The sequence below is a fragment of the Neophocaena asiaeorientalis genome, unplaced genomic scaffold (genome assembly GCF_003031525.2).
Source record: "Neophocaena asiaeorientalis asiaeorientalis breed wild unplaced genomic scaffold, Neophocaena_asiaeorientalis_V1.1 scaffold180, whole genome shotgun sequence".
NCBI classification, from domain to species: domain Eukaryota; kingdom Metazoa; phylum Chordata; class Mammalia; order Artiodactyla; family Phocoenidae; genus Neophocaena; species Neophocaena asiaeorientalis.
This window is the reverse complement of record NW_020173697.1, coordinates 4,334,790-4,354,179: the sequence shown is the minus strand read 5'-3', so window position 1 is coordinate 4,354,179 and position 19,390 is coordinate 4,334,790. Positions and strand designations below refer to the sequence as shown.

At 48.4% G+C, this 19,390-nt stretch overlaps 1 protein-coding gene across 5 annotated transcripts in view; it reads left to right on the top strand.

Moving 5' to 3' along the window:
• Window positions 1–18,638, top strand: part of CLCN3 (Cl-/H+ antiporter 3) — an 83,308-nt gene extending 64,670 nt beyond the window's left edge. For 3 of the 5 annotated variants that reach the window (XM_024750507.1, XM_024750508.1, XM_024750509.1), the window contains 5 exons: window positions 2,034–2,220; window positions 4,676–5,074; window positions 9,783–9,999; window positions 14,308–14,383; window positions 15,883–18,638. In XM_024750507.1, the coding sequence (XP_024606275.1) occupies window positions 2,034–2,220; window positions 4,676–5,074; window positions 9,783–9,999; window positions 14,308–14,383; window positions 15,883–16,041 (1,038 nt within the window). In that variant the 3' untranslated portion in view covers window positions 16,042–18,638. The remainder of the gene's footprint in view (window positions 1–2,033; window positions 2,221–4,675; window positions 5,075–9,782; window positions 10,000–14,307; window positions 14,384–15,882) is intronic. The other 2 variants (XM_024750510.1, XM_024750511.1) reach the window with 1 other exon arrangement.
• Window positions 18,639–19,390: the final 752 nt, after the last annotated feature.

Below are 19,390 nucleotides of genomic sequence, written 5' to 3'. Positions count from 1 at the left end.
AGCCATTCGTGTGTCAGGTACCTGGGCTGAGCAGGTTCAGACAGCTGGCCTCCTGCACTGCCTGTCTGTCTCTGGTTTTTCCCTCATGGCGGCCTCAGGGTGGGTAGATTCCTCACATGGTGGCAGTTCAGGGTCCCCAGAGCATGGTTCCAAGAGGACCGTTCCTATCCTAGCCAAGGATGTCCTGTAGCACACCTCCTGTTGAGTCCTGTTTCTCTGTGCGGTCACAGAGGCCCCGGGTTCAGGGAGGGGACGCACACTGTACCTCAGAGTGGGAAGGGGTGTCAGAATTGATCATCATTTTTTTTTTTTGCGGTACGCGGGCCTCTCGCTGTTGTGGCCTCTCCCATCGCAGAGTACAAACTCCGGACGCGCAGGCTCAGCGGCCATGGCTCACGGGCCCAGCCGCTCCACGGCATGTGGGATCTTCCCGGACCGGGGCACGAACCCGTGTCCCCTGCATCGGCAGGCGGACTCTCAACCACTGCGCCACCAGGGAAGCCCGATCATCATGTTTTAAAACCATTTTTAGTAGCTTCCTGTTGCTGCTGTGACAAATTACCACTAAATCACATACATTTATGGACTTCAGAAATCCAAATTGGATCTCCCTGGGCTAAAGTGAAGGTGCAAACAGGGATTTACGGAAGTTCTGGGGGAGAGTCCATCTTCTTGCCTTTTCCAGCCTCCACGTGCCTTGGTTCCTGGCCCCCTTCCTTCATCCTCAGAGCCACGGCTGGTCAAGTCTTTGCTTTCTCTCAGCATTCTGACTCGAACTCTTCTAAAGCCTTCTTTCACATTTAAAAAGCCTTTGTGATTACTTCAGGCCCACCCATATCATCGGGGTAATCTCCTGTTTTCAGGTCAGCTGATTAAACAACCCTGTGGCAGGCAGGCGATTCCCAGGAATTAGGGTGTGGGTGTTTGTGGGGAGCCCTGGCTCTGCCTCCTGTATCGCTGTGGGATGTTGGCTGGAGAGGGCCCTGTGGGCTCAGAGCTCAGTCACTAGGCCTGGGGGCACCAGGCCTTTCCCCCCGGGGTTTCAGGCAGCTAGGTCTTGTGCCCTGGGACATTGCTTCTTTTGAATTTATGAAAGTGAGAATAACATTCATCAGTTAGTGATTTGCCAGAGATGTAATTCTTACGATCATCAGTGATGTGTGTGGGAATCAGATGTCTGTCCTTGGACCCTTGTTCTTTAAAGGCTGGCCCCTGCGGCTGACGCAGCTGCTACCATTCACTAGCGACACAGCACCGTGAGCCACGGGAGGACAGCTGCAGCTCAGCCGACTGCAGCGGCAGCGGCCTTTGAACCACCGTCTCTCTCTTCTGTTGTGCTCTGCCTTAGTCCGCTGGGCGTAAGGGTTAAGTGATAGAAAAGCCGTGAAGTTTCCCCTTTTTTCATAGTGAATCAAGTTAGGAGAGCCACTAAAGCCCCCACTTCTGCAGGGAGTTTGCTCTGTAAATCCAGCTTTCTCCCGCGGAAGCCAGAGGCAGCGGGCAGGCCGCCAGGGCCCACGTTGCCCTCCACTCTGGCTGAGGGCATACCTGGTGGGAGAGTGAAACGTCTGTTTTGATCCCTTCTATGTGCATATTCTTTTCGTGACCTGACACAGTCGTCAACACGTATTGCTCTGTGCTGGGCTCGTTTCGTGCCCGGCAGGTTGGAGCTGTTGGTCTTTTAATATTGGTTAAATAGTTGGTCTGTACTGTTCCTGGTTTCCTCACTAAATTGAATCAAGAAAACTGTGCGCCTTTTAATCATTTAACGTATGTGTGTATGTAAGGGACTGGCATGAAGAGACCCCTGAGCTAAAGGAGAAATAACTCTTGGGTCACCTTCTCTTTGGGCTGGGGAGTGTGGGTTGTTACTTTGTAACTGAGCTGGCGGGATTGTTGCCCTTACAGTTAGAACAAGGGTTTGCTGTAGTTCCCTTTGCACCAGGATTTTGCGTTGTGCCTCAAGGCTTAGACCGTAGGTCTGGAGCAGGCGCGCGGAGGACGTGCCTCACCGAGCGCTTGCCCCGTTGCAGGTCCCGTCCGGCTTGTTCATCCCCAGCATGGCCATCGGCGCGATCGCCGGCCGCATCGTGGGCATCGCAGTGGAGCAGCTGGCCTACTATCACCATGACTGGTTCATCTTCAAGGAGTGGTGTGAGGTCGGGGCCGACTGCATCACCCCCGGCCTTTACGCCATGGTCGGCGCGGCCGCGTGCTTAGGTAACGGGGCCCTGCGCATGCGCGCTAGAGAGGCATGTGGCCTGTGCGGCACTGGTTTTCATCTCGCCAGCCCCTGCACACTTGTTAATGCAAAGCCGTAGGAGGAGTTAACATCTTTTTAATATCGCGTGATGCTGTAGGGCAGAAAACATCTCACTACAACAGAGGCTTGATTTGAATCCTGGCCAAGGAGGTGTTTGTTTTTTCGTTGTCGGGGTGCTTGCCTTACCTGCAGCCCCTCTAGTGTGGTTCCTGGGCTAGCACTCAGCAGAGCTTCGGGGTACCTTTACTCCGCCTCTGCAGAGGTTCCCTGTCAGCCTTAGTAGAAGGTCCTTTAAGATGCATTTACAGCCGAAGGAGAAAGCTAACTAACTATTGTTCTAAGGCAAAGAAAAGCAAAATGTCTGCATTACATTCTTAAGAGTCTATTTCTTGTCCTCTTGGACATGAAAAATCATTATTTTATTTTATATTTAAAATGTCAACTAAACTTTGGTTATAATATTTAATTATAATTGGTATTTTGACTCAGTTTTGTTCAGTGAGCCAGAATTGTGTAGTTATTGATCTTCCAAAGTGTAATAAATGAAAGAATCGTTCTCTGCAGAGCAGCAAGTGGGCATCCACTTTGTGATGAGCGCCGCGCGGCGAGCGGTACAGAAAGAAATGTGAGCGTGGGCCCTCCCCTCACGAGACGCGGGTCGGGGGACAAGGCCTGCGCTGGTTAAACAGGAGCACCACACGGGACGATGGGCCCCAGCGCCGGAGCGTCGTCATGGGCCCTGCGGGGATCCAGAGGGAGGGTGGCGGCAGGGGCTCTGGAAGAGGAGCAGGGTTGGAAGGAGCTGCCTTTGTTGAAGAGGAGAGTGGTGTGCAGGCAGCGGGGTCGGGACGGGTGAACTCGGCACGCGGGGGGCTTTGGAGAGCCTGACAGTGTTGGAGTAGAGAGTGCGTTTTGGGCACCTTGGGAAGGAAAGGTGGATTGGTGAGAAGGAGGCAGTGACTTATGTCAGGATGAATTTCTATTTGGAATCGGTCAGGTCCGTGGCAGGGTTGTGGCTTTGCCATTTTTAGTGGGATGATTTTGGGAAAATTCCTTTACTGCTTGATTTTTATCTTTCTTATCTTTAGAATGGAAATAACAACTGCTTATTTCCTACAGTTGTTTTTGAGGATTATGTAAAATAAAATGCATATAAAGCTGTTAGCACAGTGCCTGGTAAGATACGTGCTTGGTTAAAAAAATAAAAGCCTCTGTAAAGCACCTAGGGCATCCCTGGCATAGTGCAGATACCCAATATATAGTAGGTTCTTTCTCCCTTCTATTTTTAGGTTAAAAAACAGAAAGGAAGAGCTTTAGCTTCACACAGTATCAACTGACAAGCCCCGGTAGGTTTTTGAGCAAAGGAGCAACATGGTGAAAGTAGCACTTAGGGAAGGTTAACCTGGGGACATGGCTTATAAAGTGGATGGAAGGTAATGGGGCCCGCAGTCAGGGAGGTTAGATGAAACAGTGTTCAAATTCAGGAGCTGAGACTTGAGGGTCTGACTAGGTGGGTAATAGTGAGAATACTGAGAAAGGGGCCCCTAGATAGATGTTTGCAGAGCACATCAGCTAGGACTAGGTGAGAGTCTAGATGTTGGGATACAGTAAAGGGATGAACCAGGAGTGGCCACTGGGTTGTCAGGAGGAGTGTGTTGTCTGGTCCTGGAGTTGGGGGCCGGGATGGGAGCTCTCTGGGGGAGAAGAGGGGTTTGGCTTTGAGTGTGTGGTGGTTTCTGCGACAGTGGGTCCCCCAGAGTCTTCACAGTTGGAAATGAGACCAGCATAGCCGGAAGGTAAGGTGTGGGTAGCCAGAGACATGGGACAGACACAGCGTGGGTGGAGGGGCCTGGGTCAGGGAGGCCTCAGCAGAGAGCAGGGTTCACAGTGGTGATCTGGGAGGTACCCGGAACAGTTCAGGTGAGCTTTCTAAGTGGGGCATTACGCTGTTAACAGAAACCGCAACGCGTCAGAGTGTTTTATTCATTTTGAAGAGATTTAGAGGGGAGAAATGTATTAATTTAATATTCTACCCATGAGTTTAATTTGTAAATTGGTAGTAACAAATTAGCTATGATGTGCTTCACCAAGTTCTTTAAGAATTAATTGTAAGCTTTTATAGCGGTGAAATTATGTCTTTGTGATAGCAGTAAACCAAAATGGCAAACTGTGTTAGTTGGTCAGCTGTGATTTTTTTGTCTGAAGTAAGCCAGTTTTAAAATGTTATTTTAATAGTCTTCTGTGTTATGAACAAAGAAGATTGGTTTCTCTAGATGTTATTAAAATAGCGATGATCCTTTTCACTAAGTTCTGTTTATAATTTGTGACCGACCGCCTGCCTAGTGCAGACATTCTACCACCGTGGATTGATGAGGACCCTGCCCTTCCTGACCTGTGGTCTTATTTTTTCAGGTGGTGTGACAAGGATGACTGTGTCCCTGGTGGTCATTGTTTTTGAGCTCACTGGAGGCTTGGAGTATATTGTTCCCCTGATGGCCGCAGTAATGACCAGTAAATGGGTTGGAGATGCCTTTGGGAGGGAAGGCATTTATGAAGCTCACATCCGGCTAAATGGATACCCTTTCTTGGATGCAAAAGAAGAATTCACTCATACCACCCTGGCTGCCGATGTCATGAGACCTCGGAGGAGTGACCCTCCCCTGGCCGTCCTGACGCAGGACAACATGACCGTGGATGACATAGAAAACATGATTAACGAGACCAGCTACAACGGCTTTCCTGTCATAATGTCCAAAGAGTCTCAGAGATTAGTGGGATTTGCCCTCAGAAGAGACCTGACAATTGCAATAGGTACCCTTTTAAAGAACTACACACACATATACGTCTGTCTACGGCTCTGTCTGTTGGTATCTAGATACCTAGGTGGACGAGTATAAATATGTAATAGATTTCTGAAAGAAAGGAAAGCTATAAAATTTAATTGGTTGGGTTCGTGGGGACAAGTGGTGTATTTTATGTCTCGTAATATCTTAGGTTCTTTAGGAAAGGAATTTACCCTTCCGTGGGATGTTTTCCAGCTAGATACTGTTTTATCTTTTGATTTGGCATTGTTATCAGGGACTGGAGTCCGGCTCTTTCTTTTCTCACTCAGATAAGTCTTGTTTGTTAACTTGACAATATTCATAATAGCATGTTACATAAGGCCTTAGTAACTGCCGAGGCATACAGCTAAATACCTTCTTGTAGTTAATAAAGTTGGCTTATTTGAATGCAAGTTACTGAAAACTCCATCATCTTTGGTCTGTCTCATGTCAGATCCATAGGGTTTTGCTTTTTCAATTTTTGGATGTAGATTTACAGTATTAACTTGTAATATATAGTTTAAAGCAGCGGTCCCCAACCTTTTTGGCACCAGGGACCGGTTTCATGGAAAACGGTTCCTCCATGGATGGGGCGGGTGGGTAGGGGTGGAGGATGGCTCAGGCAGTGATGCGAGCAATGGGGAGTGGCCGATGAAGCTTCGCTGGCTTGCCCATCGCTCACCTCCTGCCGCGCGGCTTGGTTGCTAACAGGCCACGCGCCGGTACCGGTCCGTAGCCCAGGGGTTGGGGACCCCTGTGATAGAGGGTATTTTCGTCCAGCCATTGCCTTGATACTCCTGGTGTTCAGTAGAGGACTCGGAGCTGAAAATATAGAGCGTTCAGCCTGTCCCCAAAGGTCATTCCTGTGAGCCCGTCACCTCCCTCCAACTTACCTCTGTGGCCAAAGGGTTGTAAAATATTTCAGTTCTTGAGCCATTTGAAGAGGGAAGCCTAGATGGTGTAGATGGGCAGCATATCTCAAGGCAAACTGGAAGCTCTCGGTTTACAAGAGCTATTCAAGCAAAAAGAAGAAAGAAAGAATAGAAAAGAGCCTATGCAGAATATCCAGTTCAGCTAAGGAAAAGGCTGCAGCTTTGGGAGACTTGCTCAAAGCCTAGCATTCCCTTGAGCTAATAGACTGGTAGCTGTCCGAGTGGGCGGAGTGTGTGTTAGATGTGGTGGCGTTCAAGTGTTTTTGCCTCTGAGCCGTCACCACGGCCGACCTACAGTCGGAGAAGAGTTTCACTGTCCACATTTTGTTCATTACGTTGTAATAGTAAGCAAAAAAGAAAAGGGTCAGAATTTTGGAATTTATGTAGAAATTTAAAGGAAAAAAAGCCCAGGTTTTTAAAAGATAAAGTGGTAAAGTTAAGAATTATTTATATTCCCATTGATTCTGTGGACATATTTTTAAAAGTTGATTTTATTACTGTCCTGAGAAATAGAACATTGGGGATAGCAGATAATGTCAGTTTAAGGGAAATAGGGGTACTTTAGATATGTGAAATAGCAACTCATGTCATCAGAAGGGTTAGTCACAGCGTGATTTTCTTTAACACACCTTAAATATTTGCCAGCATATATTTTGGTAAAGTTTTAGTTTTTGAATGGGAGAAATAGACCTGTACACTAGAGTTTTGTATATAATATGTAGTTTATCGATATTTATATAAAATAGTTTATCAAAGGACCGAAAGGAATGCTTGAATAAATTGTGAACTATATACTATGTCTGGGGGTGGAAAACTCAAGATTTTAAAAGAGCAGTTTTCTCCAAATTTATTTATAAACCCGGCATTAAATTTTATGTTATATCGTTAAAAATCTTTTTTTATTTTATCTTTGGCTGCGTTGGGTCTCTGTTGCTGTGCGTGGGCTTTCTCTCGTTGTGGTGAGCGGGGGCTACTCTTGGTTGGCGGCGCGCGGGCTTCTCATTGCAGTGGCTTCTCTTGTTGCGGAGCACGGGCTCTGGGGCGTGCGGGCTCCATAGTTGTGGCATGCAGGCTCAGTAGTTGTGGCTCACAGGCTCTAGAGCACAGGCTCAGTAGTTGTGGCGCACGGGCTTAGTTGCTCCACGGCATGTCGGATCTTCCCGGACCAGGGCTGGAACCCTTGTCCCCTGCATTGGCAGGCGGGTTCTTAACCACTGCGCCACCAGGGAAGTCCCTTTTTTTAGTTTGTATGTAGATAGTACATTCACATAGTTCAAATTTGAGAAGATTAAAAGTTTATAGTGATGAATTGCCATACAGAGAAAGAAAAAAAAAAGGTATATAATGAAAAATCTCTCACCCATGACCTCGTAATCCCCAGTTTAGCTCCGTAGGCAACTGTCTCCTTGGCTTCTTACGTTTTCTGTAGCTATCATTCTCTGCCTGTGTAAGTAAGTGTATACATTTTCTCCTTTTTTATAAAGCAAGTCATAGCGTGCTACCCAGTACGTGCTGTTCTGTGTCTTGTTTTTTTCACTAAACAATGTTTTTTTGGACATCTTGCCAAATCATTTTATTTTTAACAGCTACACAGTACTCCACTGAGTGGATGTACTGTGGAATACATCATGATTTTTTAAATCCGCTTCCCGCTGATGGACATTTAAGATGTTTTCAGCCTTGCTGTGATAAAAATTGCCACCTCACATATCTGATAACCTTGTGTACTTGACGTTTTGCCTATGCAGATGTAGGGAAGTACTAGAAATGGAATCGCTGGACCAGGGAGTAGTGCATTTGTAATTTTGTAAGGTATTTTCAGATTGCACGAAGTCGTGGTTCTGCCATGGACTCTCACCAGGAGTAGATGACGGTTTACTGTGTTAAAGTTTAGTCCAAATGGAGAGACATTTCTCCTGCATTTTTTTGGTCCAGATGTAAAAGTGAGGCTGAATGCTTTTTTATAGATTTGTTTAAAATGAAGCATATATTTAATACTACATTTATAGTGTGAATTGAATCATCTTTCCTGTTTTCCACCTTAAGGTATAAAAGTGTACTTGCTCCTTTCTGATGACGTGCTGGGAGCTGTGGGTTTTACAGGGAGGTTCTTAATGCATGAGAACTCGAATACCATTGACATATTGAACACGATTAGAAAGGTACATGGCGCAGTGACAGTTAGGCTGCTCCCCTCGTTGTACTTTTCTCCTGCCCCCTCAGGAGCTTCTGTTCAGAGTAAAGCTTTAGCTTGTGCACCTGGGAGAGAGGATCTGCTGAAGCTTTTCCCCATGGCAGTATTATTATCAGCCTTAGACTGTGAAACAGCGTTTACTCAACTCAACTCAATCCGAACTGCAGTACATGGACCAGCCTTTTGTTTATCTCTTCGTAGGAGTTAAAATTAGCTTTGTACCTGCTCAGGTAGTTGAAACACCATTTTATGAGTATAGAGACCTTTTTGGTTTCTGAAATTAATACAAGTGAAAGATCCCTGGGGGATGTTTTTGGAATTGGTCACTCCCAGGTTTCACAGAGCAACTGTCCTACATGCTAACAGCCCCTCCGTTCCTCCGTTCCCCCGTTCCCAAGCCATTAGCCTGATGCTTCTACGGGCCAAAAGCAGCTTAACGAGCATTTTTCAGAAGTCATTTATGTCATTTGCTGGTGGGCTTTCTTCTTCTCCGTGCCCTTCTCATGCTTCCGAGGTGCTTTAGGGGATCCTAGCGCTAGAACATCACTGACCGTGACAGCACAGTGAAGCAGGGCCTTGCTGGACGGAAGGAGAGGGCCTTGCGGTGTGTGTTTATGAGCTGGGCTCACTGCTCGTGTAGGGCTGGTGCTTGTTATTTTGGCTTACGTATTTTTGTGGCAAAACTCATGTTCAGAATGTGTTCAGTATGACAGATAGGATATTTGTACACACAGCTTTGGATTCATACTAATGAGGAACGTAAGCTCTTCCATTTTGCTTGTGTGTTCTCTCCCTTTCGCGGGTTTCCTTCTCCTCCCCATGGTCTCCCTCTGCCGTTTTCTGTGTCCTGGCCACCCGTTGTCTCACAGTCTGAGAGGTGGCAGAGAGGAAGTAGGCACAGGACAGAAGCACTTGAGGCGGAGCCCCGGAGAGCGGGAATGAACGGAGCCTGTGCAGATAAACCTCGAAAGTCGGTCGGTGTCCGTTACGTGTGTAACTGTACTTTCAACCCACCTCATGACGCACCTAGAAAGTTAAGCTTGAACATCAGAAAAGAGGAAGAACTAGCCGGTTCACAGGGGTAGGATAGACAACATGGTCCAGGCAAGGATGAGATTCTCTGTGGTCCCGCCTCCAAGGCAGGAGGAGTGGCCCACGGCACAGGCAGGCCTCTTGGGGGTGCGTTCCTGTAGTCAGTGGTGCTCTCGTTACTTGTGTGCCTTTAAAAGCCCGTATTCCCAGTATGCTTCCTTGTCCCCCAAAGTTAGACCACAGCAAAGAAAATTATACCATGATATAATTATACCACCATATAATTATACCACCAGTATTTTATTTGCATGAAGATGATTTGTTATTGGTGGATCCTAATTCTGTCTAATTTAAGAAATTGCTAAATGGCTTTTCAGTCCATTTTTTTCTTGGTTAGGAAGATGGGAAAAGAAAGAGGGGACCAAAAGGATACGTTTATTTATTGTTTTAAATCTCTGAATAAGCAGGTTGTCCTGAAAACAAAACATACCAAAGAAAACCTACCAGTTTTTAATTTTTGGTCTTCTTTGTCTCTTCAGAGAGTGCCAGAAAAAAACAGGAAGGGATAGTGGGCAGTTCCCGTGTATGCTTCGCACAGCACACCCCGTCCCTCCCAGCGGAGAGTCCCCGGCCCCTGAAGCTCCGCAGCATCCTTGACATGAGCCCATTCACGGTCACGGACCACACGCCCATGGAGATCGTGGTGGACATCTTCCGGAAGCTGGGCCTGCGGCAGTGCCTGGTCACACACAACGGGTGAGTGTGCTCGGCCCGGCCGCCGCCAGCCTGCGGGACGCTCTGGGGGAGCCCGGTCAGCCCCATCACCCTCCCCGGGAGGGGGGTCCTCGGAGTCCCACTTAGCAACGGCGAGCAGAGTGTCAACTGCCAGGTCTTTGCCAAAACAGGAAGTGACATTTCTCAGGAGCACTTCGGAGCTGCAGGGAGCCGGGGGTGTCATGGTGCGGGGTGGGCGGGGCCCGGCTGAGGATGTTTCCCCTCTTAGAGGGCGGCGGAGCCCGCGGCCTGCAGCACCGCGGCACCCTGTTCTCTTTTTGTAAGTATGCCATGGTTATTCATCTCCAGTACAGTGATAGCTTTCTAAGTGTTTTGCTGTTTGCTCTTTGCTTTATCTTGTAACGAGGGAAATCATATATAAGTAAACGAGGTTTGTGAATTAGGTGAAGACCTCTTGCAGACGCTTTGTTTCTGCTTTTCTGTGGTCTCCACCCACACATCTTTTGAATAAGGCGCTGGCCGATGAACACCAGTGCACTTAAAATGTATAAATTGATTTCTCTGCCCTTTGCACGTAGACTGGCCGTGTTTCCCCACGGTAGGAGTGTGGGGAGGTATGGCCATCTATGGCGGGTGTCAGGCAGCGTGGGGACGCACGGCGGGCCCGCCTCGGCACACGGGCCTCAGCCCGGCGTTGCTCCCCTGCTCCTGGGCTGGCCTCTGCCTCCTGCCCTTTCTCTCCGGGCCCCTTGATCCCTACTGTGTGGCTCTTCCCACTTGGAATCCTCAGACACAGTGTTTTACCTGCAGGCTGATGACAGCAAGGCTGGACTGTGTGTAGACGGGATGATTCCCCTGTGCCGCGTGAGGCTCTTGGAAACACCGCACACTTAGAGGACCCAGCGGTTTAACAAACGATCCCGTAGGGACAAAACACACGACCCCTCTGTAGAGAAAGGAGGGAAAGCGAACACCTCCTGATGGGACACCTCCTTCGAGTTTCTCGTTTACCTCTGCGGCCCCCTGCACAGAGGTGGTCGTCAAGGCTGGGGAGATGTGTCCAGGCACGTGGTCAGCACGGCGTAGCTCAGGGGTCAGGTAGCCTCGCAGCTCGGAAGCCCAGCCTCTTGCTGCTTTACGTGGTGGTTGACCAATAGAGTCTGTCTTCTTTCTTTGTGATTTCTTAAACTACTGTTTTCTGGGACAGTATATTAGCCTGTATTGGGTTAGGAACAGAAACAGAAAGCTAGAGAACTCGATCCATGATTGGTGTTTCCAGTGTGCCACCCAGCTAGGATTAAGTCTAGGTAAAAGGAAATAAATCATTTGAGGGATGCAGCTCTTGATCAAGGGCAGGGAGGCTGACGATCAGATGCCACAGATGCTGATGGGGGAAGAGATGTATGTTGTAAAATAACTGCTTCTGTTTAGTGTTTAAATTAAAGACTTCATTGTTGAAAAAGCTTAATAAGTACACGCTAAATGGAGTACCTTATCGTGAAGGTTTGGGGTCCTTTTAGTAATGAATGGCTCACTTGGAAGCCTAGCTGAGTGAGTTGGCTTATTAAACGTTGACCTGCTCTGTGTTGCTCTCTGTGCCTGGCGTGGCTTGTCCTCCTGTGTCATAACAAGTGTGGATGTCTTTCTCCAGTCCCGGTGGAGCATGTCACAGGCTGTGTGGGTTCATGCCAGTCGTGCACTCTGCTGACGGAGTTCAGGTTCTCAGCAGCACGGATGCTGGAAAGGAGTGAAGGGGTGGGGGGACAGCTGACGAAGATCTTACCTGATCTCGCCTGTTTGTAAGAAAGCGTGGGGTGGGAGGTGGCTTTTTATGTTTATTGGCCTTGATTATATTTTCCTTACTTCTGTCCTTCAAGGAAAATAGATTGGTAGATAAAAGAAGAAGAGAGCTCATCTCTTCTGCATTTTAGTGGAGAGTCTAACGGTCAGCATGTTACAGTTCATACTGGGTCCTTAGAGGTGGAAAATAACTATGTATTTGGGGGGAAGAAGACCTGAGGAACCTAGACCCTGAGATGCAAGGAGAAAGTGAGACTAGGCGGGTGTCTGTCAGCGTTGAAGATTCCCCACGTTTTGTATTCTGATTAGCAGAATTTCTCAAAATCTTTTAGTCTTGGTGGAACCAGCAGGATGTTAACTAGAATGGCTCAAAAAAGAGGTCCGTGACCATATGCGTTTGTAAAGTGTTGGATTAAATACAGTTGAGGTTCTTTACTGTGGAGCTTCTCAGAGGGGGGTGAACAGCAAACTTGGTTTTCCAAACGTGCACCCGTTAGGGGAGGAAAACGGGAGCAGAGGAACTCCTGGAACTCGTGTTTCTTGGAAACCAATATTGATACTTTGGGAAGATGCTGGGTCATGCCCTGTTTACTCTGATGTCATTGTTCGCCCCCCACCACCACCTCCAGGGAACAGAAAATTGTTTCCTACGTGAATCACATTTTGCATTGATTTTCCTTGCACTTCTGAAAGTAATAAAGCAGCACTGAATTTGCCCTTGTTACTCTCAAATCTCTTTTCTCCAGTAACTAAAGAAAGGAAATATGTGTATTTCCTCCTTTTTAGGGCTGTTACTTGGTAAATACGAAGATTACTTTAGAAGTCTATAAATTTGCCATTGTGTCTTTAATAAATTCGTGACTGTCCTCACTGTGTACCTTGCAGTTTGCCAGAGGTTACTAACATATTAACTGAAATTAATCATTGTATGTAACTGGGCAGAAAAGAATGAGTAAGAACTAAGCTGCGATTCTTTTACTGAATTGTCAGGATACTCACGTTTCTTGATTCCAGCTATAAATGCAAGTGAATTGATGGTTTTTGTCTGTTTTACCTCACACATTTAGTCAGAGAAGAACATCTACTGAGTTAGTGTTTATTTTATGTAGTGCATTTTTTGAGCCTTTTGGAGGGAAACTGGCTCCCATGCTCTGAGAACTGTTCAGTTAGTTTGTCTTTGTTCTTAAGGAAAAGTACATTATTTTAAAACATAATGAGAAAACATTAGCAAAGCACCTGTTCCTGCCTTTCCCATTCCCTACCCTCCGTTTGCTGCCCCGCCCCAGCACCCCCTAGTGACTGCTTCATAACTGACGTCGGTGGGGGACCAGAGCCTTTGACGGAACGAGGCCCCCTGTGACTTCTCCAGGAAGTCAGGATGGTCTGAGGCAGCGCCATACAGAGCTGACTTAACCGGAGCACAGGGACATCCAGTCACCCGGAAGGGCACGCTGGCTGGGCTTTCAGAATTCAAAGATGAAAGCTTTTTAGGGTTCTTGACATTCGCTGTCTGTATTGCCATACATCGTGGTTGAAGTCATTCACTTCCATTATAAAGCCAGTTACCAGAATTTTTTTTTTTTTTTTTTTTGCGGTACGTGGGCCTCTCACTGTTGTGGCCTCTCCCGTTGTGGAGCACAGGCTCCGGACACGCAGGCTCAGCGGCCATGGCTCACGGGCCCAGCCGCTCCGCGGCATGTGGGATCCTCCCGGACCGGGGCGCGAACCCGTGTCCCCCGCATCGGCAGGCGGACTCTCAACCACTGCGCCACCAGGGAAGCCCCTGGAATTTTGTTTTAATGATTAAAAAGCAGTTGAATTATTTTCAAGTACCCTCATGAGAATTTGTTCATCATCTTGCTTGATGTTATAATAATGATATTAACCGAGAAATAATCATTATTTAGAGAAAAGTGTATCAAATCAAAAAATCATTTTTATTAAGCTTATTTTAAGAAGCAGAATTCGGCAGGTCCTGAAAATCGGGGAGCGCATGTATTAGTCAGCTTTATTTAGTGTGTGTTTTTTTTCATTTTAATTCCAAGTAATAGTCACGGGGTTTCTTAAGGAGGCCAGAGCCTGAGGAGCCCGGGCCGCCTCTGCCTTTTCCGCGGCGGGGTGGGCCCAGCGAGGAGGGCCGCGGGCGACATTGCAGCCATGAGAGGAGCGCTCTCCTCTGTGGGAAGAACGCTGCAAATGCAACTCCTTTCAGAGTTTCGTAGCTGTGATAGATGTTGTTTCTTTGTACTTTTTTGTAGTCATCGTCATTGTGTGCTTTTGACTTTTAATTTAAAAAGGATAACCACCCACCAGTGTTTCAAATAGGATCATGTCACTTTGGAAAGTCAGTAGAATTCATGCGGTGGGACCTGGGATTTCAGATCATTTTTGTGTCTGTTTTCCTGAAGCTCATGAAAGCATTCTTATGGTTCATGTTTTAATTTTTTCTCGCATTCTCTATCATTATGATTGGAAGCTCCTCCCGCCTAAGTTCTCCCGCAGTCATTAGCATCACGTGGTCTGTTGCAGGAGCGTCTTGGGGATCATCACCAAGAAGAACACGGTAGCGCACCTGGAGGAGCTGACGCGGCGCGCCGAGCCCCTGGTGATCACGCAGCTGCCCCCCAGACCTGGGGGTGGGGGGCGTGCTGTGACGTGACCGGGCACACGCCGCCAGGCCGCCGGGGCCGAGGCGGGAACCTGGGGGCTGTGACCCTCCCGCCCCCGCACGCCCCGCAGTCTGTCCGCGAGGCTGGGGGCGTGTCCAGGCCCCACCGTAGGGAGGGCCAGCGGGTCCCGCCTCCCGTCAGGGTCTTTCCTTGGATTTGGGGCCATAGGCAGTGTGGTCGGCGGGCGAGTGAACCCTCTGGGACGTTCTTGCGGCAAATACGTGCCCTCGAGGACAGCCCGCTCTGCTTACAGTGTCCCCCAGCCCCACCCCATCTCTGTCTTGTTCCCTGGTCTTTGGCCGTCTTGTGGGGACTCTGGCTCAGACGTGGTTGTCACCGGCCTCCGTTCTCTGCCGTACCCGCAGAGTCCTGGGGCGTGGGCCCCGGTGCCCTTCGCAGGCTGTTTCTAGAACGCTGTCAGCAGCTTTGAGAGCCATGTGCGGTGGTTCTCACTGGCTCTCTGTCCCAGTGGGGTCATGACCGGAGATGATTTTGAATCATCTGTTAAGTGGCCTGGCTTAAGCAGTTACTGCCTGGAACTGCCTCGCCCTGCAGTTGCCATCCCTCCATGAGGCCTGTCCCAGTCCAGCACCGATCAGGCACCCCTGTTGTGCGCTAACCCTTCACAAGTGTTCCATGCATCCTTTTTTAAAAAAAGCTACTAACCAGAATAGTAAGTAGCTACCCATCCATTCTGCTTTCTGCTTCATCTATAATCATCTTTTAGGACTCCTTCTTGACGTTTTCGCCTATCTTTCAGTGTAAGCATTAACAACTCAGACTTTCATAAAAGCACCGTATCTTAACTTTTTTGACCAAAATCAAAAACGGAAGACATTGATGACCGTACTAGAAATTTGGGTTGTCTCAGAGATTTATCCTTGGGATTCTGATGTTTGGGATTGAAATTCTGTGTTGACCATTTTATATGCATTTTTATCTCAATTGTATGTGCTTTCGTGTAGATTCTGCATACAACTGGGCAATCCTTAAGTTATCTTTTTAAAGTTAGTTCATTTTGGCTTTAAAAAAAGCGGAACATTGAGGGGATTTGGTCACCAGACACTTCTTTCTTGATGCGGTGGGAACAAATTTTCCTTCTCAGGTGGGGTCAGCGTCCTTTCCTGTTCTACATCCTCCCGTCTCTGTCCCTTTCTCACTGGCACACGTTACTCAGAGTGGCTGTGCTTCAGGGGGGCCCAGTCCTCAGTCTCGGGGAAAGGACACCGAGCTGTTAGTGACGTCGTACTCGCTATATCCAAGGATGGGTGCTGGGTATTTAATTATCTTTACCAGTAAAATGCTTTTAGAAAATACAGAATCAGGCTGCTTGCTTTGCTCTGCTCCTGTCAACAAAAAGGGTTTAGCTGTGGATTTAGCTCCTCTTTTCTTTTCCTTTTAATTTTAACGGCAACCTTCTGTTTATCCTTTTCAGACGCCTCCTTGGTATCATCACAAAAAAAGATATCCTCCGTCATATGGCCCAGACGGCAAACCAAGACCCCGCGTCCATAATGTTCAACTGAGCCCCGTGACGTCAGAGGGAGAGGAGGCCGGGGAGGAGGCCCGCCTGCTGAGCAGCACCGCGCTTTAACCCCCTTCAGAAAAGGAAGTAGAAAAGCCGGGCTGCTGCAACATGGTTTGCAGTACTGCTGGTGGAATGGAGGAGTTGTTTGGGGAGGGAAAGGAGAGAGAGAAGGAGGCGAGTGAGTATCTCCCATCCCACGAGGGGGCCACGTGGTGTGCTGTCTGCGCTGGGTGCGCTCAGCCCGGGGTGTGGCCTGGGCCTCCCTCCACGGGGAGGGCGGCCGAGCCTGACCCCGGCCCCCGGCCCGCTCTCCAGCACCGCAGAGACGTGCCTGTTTCGGGAGGGATCCCTCTGAATCGAGCCATCTCTAAGACTGCAAGGTCTTGCCCTTTTTTAATCAAAACTTTTCTGTTTAACTCATGAAGTGTACAGTTAGAGCATTACCTTTCTGCATTCCGGATGAGCTCCCTCTCCCCGCCGCCCCTTCTCGCGCTCTAACAAAGCCTCTGTAAGTTTGTGTGCCCTTTGGAAGCAGTCCTTTCTCATATTGAGATGTACTGAGGTTGTACTGAGGTTTCACACAGAAGAAGGGAGTGTTTCTTGTGCCCTTAACCCCGTAGTTTGCCCCATCCCGAGATGCTGGGTGCAGTCACGTGTGCGCCGACAGGGGCCCATGGCACCGGGAAGACCTCCACGGAGGAGAAACGAGCTCGCGCTCGGGTGCCGTGTGGTTCAGAACCAACAACGGTGAACTTGACTTGTGAGGATAAACAGTTTTCTTTTTTGCTTTTTTTTCCGCCCCTCTCTGACTTTATGGATAACGTGACCAGGTCGTATGCAGATTTTGTTTCTAAAACTCCTATAATACACAAGTACTGTTGAGCGTAAGGAGACAAGATGCTGCTGCTTTGACAGTGACGAGAAGGAAGAATTCTGTTTAGCTGCACCTGGTATGAGTTGCATGTTTAAACACTGGAATTTTCTTTTTCTTGAAATTAGATCAGTCTTTTTCTTTTCTTTTCTTTCCTCAAGGTGTTTTACTGCTGACGCTGAAGAAGAAATGTAATTCATAACTTGCACTAAATGTATATTTCTTTCTTAAAAATTTACCATTCTTATTTATATTTTTATGGATTAAAATTTATAAAATACAGATCAGTTAATATCGCACTTAAGTAATTTTACCTTTTTAATGTGATTTTTGTAGACTAATTCAGACTTAGAAATATGGAGATACGAACAAAGTTTACAGTGGGGACAAGGGTTTAAGATGTGGTTATGGTTATTTCTCTGCGATCAGATGTGTACGGAAACCTTTTCTGATCTTTCACTGCCATCCCCTGGGTTGTCTTCTGACCTGTCCATTTTGACTCATTAACTGGAAGCTGAAACACTACATATTATTTTGCAGATTAAAACCAAAAGTTAAACACTGTTAACCTTTAAAAGAAAAATGAAATGAAAATAGTAGAATTGCAGAGGTGGCAGTTAAAACGTTAATCTGAACAGAACCTGTGAATCTTTGCATAGGTCGCGTCCAGGTGTCCAGTGACGTTTTGAATCCACACTGCACTTTTTTTGCAGGATGAGTTGAAAATATACTGGGATGTGTTTGGAATTGTGGGTTTTGGAAATATCTGACTTAATCGTGGTCTTAATTCACTATTGGCAAAGGCAGTTTACTTGAAGCACTGGCCTAAAAATTCTGGATTATGTATTTTTGGAGGCGAAAATGAATTTTTACGGGCACATTTTCTGAAACATAACTGGCAATGAGCTGTTTTTACATTTTAGCAGTGGTTCTTCACTTCCTGGTTCTTAATATATCTGTAAGATCTGTGAGATCACGGAAGATCTTTACGGTCTGCAAGGTTTATAAGATCATGAGGCCAGATTAGAGTGACAGTTGAGAGTTGAGCAAAATGTTAGGAATTTCGTGAGACCTTCTGAGTTTTGCTGTCTGCCTGCAGTTAGTGTTTTGTCCCCGTTCCTCCCCCCTTGGCCGCCTCCAGACTTTCTTCCTGGTGTCTGGAGGGCAGTCCTTCCTGAATGATGGTCCTGTGGGTCTCCTCTCGACCTGTCATCCGTGCGTTTGCCCCCCGAGAGGCGCGGCCTCGCGAAGTCACACGTGGCGTGGATTCTGTCTCCCACGTTTCCTTTCCGATTTCAGGTCCTGCTTCAGAGACTGACATCTCGGGCGGATGTTGATTTTCTTCTCGGTGTGTCCGCCCTGCTTGAGACAGGGGAGGGGGGCCGTGTCTCCAGTGTGCTCGTGGTTGTCTGCGTCACTCTGTTCCACTTTTCCTTTTGGTACGTTGGGGTGTGTCTGCTTTTCAGCCAAAGGAGGGAACACTGGAGACCATGAGATCGATGTGCCTGGCTCATTGGCGAACAGATTGACCGATGTGGGTGGAGCGCCTCATTTGAGTACCCTTTTAGAGAAGGTATGATGAGAATGGGCAAGGGTGTCAGCATCTCTTCTTAATCAGCATTGTTTTCAGTTTTGGCTCATGAAGAATGCTTAGTTTGTTAATCTGTGATGTTGCCTAGAGCTGTATTTATGTTTTTATTTATACTCATGTAGTAAAGCTGCGTATCATTACAGTAAAAATGGTTACTGTGATGAGTCAATCAGAAACTCTATTAAAATCTGTATGACAGTGTGTGGTTTGGCCTTTGATTCCCTGTCACCGTCCCCGCGGTCCCCCGCGGTCACAGCCGTGGTGCAGCCGAGGCGCCCGGCGCGCAGCCTCGAAGGTGGGGGAGGGTCGTCCCGCGTCTCTCGCGTTACAGGGCCGGTGCTGTCCTTTGCAAGCAGGAGCGACAGGGGGACAGACGCTGGGGTAACAGCGGTGGACGTACCAGCGATGCGGTCGGCGGCGTCTGCGGGCCCGCAGAGAGATGGCTCTCAGTTTGCTGTCACACCCCTGAAAGGAGACGCGTGAGTCAGCAGCACCGTGTGCTTTTAAGAACGCGTGTGGAGGTTTGCTGACAGAGCTGCCTGCGAGGAGGTGGTGACAGGTGCGCTGTGGAAAGGCCTCCGAGGTGTCGGCGGGAGGAGCCCGGTCCCCACGCGCCCGGTGGGCCTTGTGTCATCGCTCTCGCGTGCTGTGCACTCGACACGTGTTGAGCACCGACTGTGTGCTCAGCGCTGCTCCCTGCTCCCGAGGCCTCCGGGCACGCGGGCTGTCAGATGCTGACACGTGTCAGGGGGCGCTGTGGTGGTTGCTGAGCACGTGTGTTGACGCGATCCCGGGGACCGCGCGCTGTCCCGGCCGGTGACTCGGGCAGAAATCCCCCGGCTCGGAGGGTCGGGGGGACACGAGCCACGGGGGGCGGGGATGCTGGTCGTGTCCGAGGGGCAGGGTTACTCGTGAGCGCGCCGTGGGGGCTGCAGGCTGACGCAGTTCCCCGC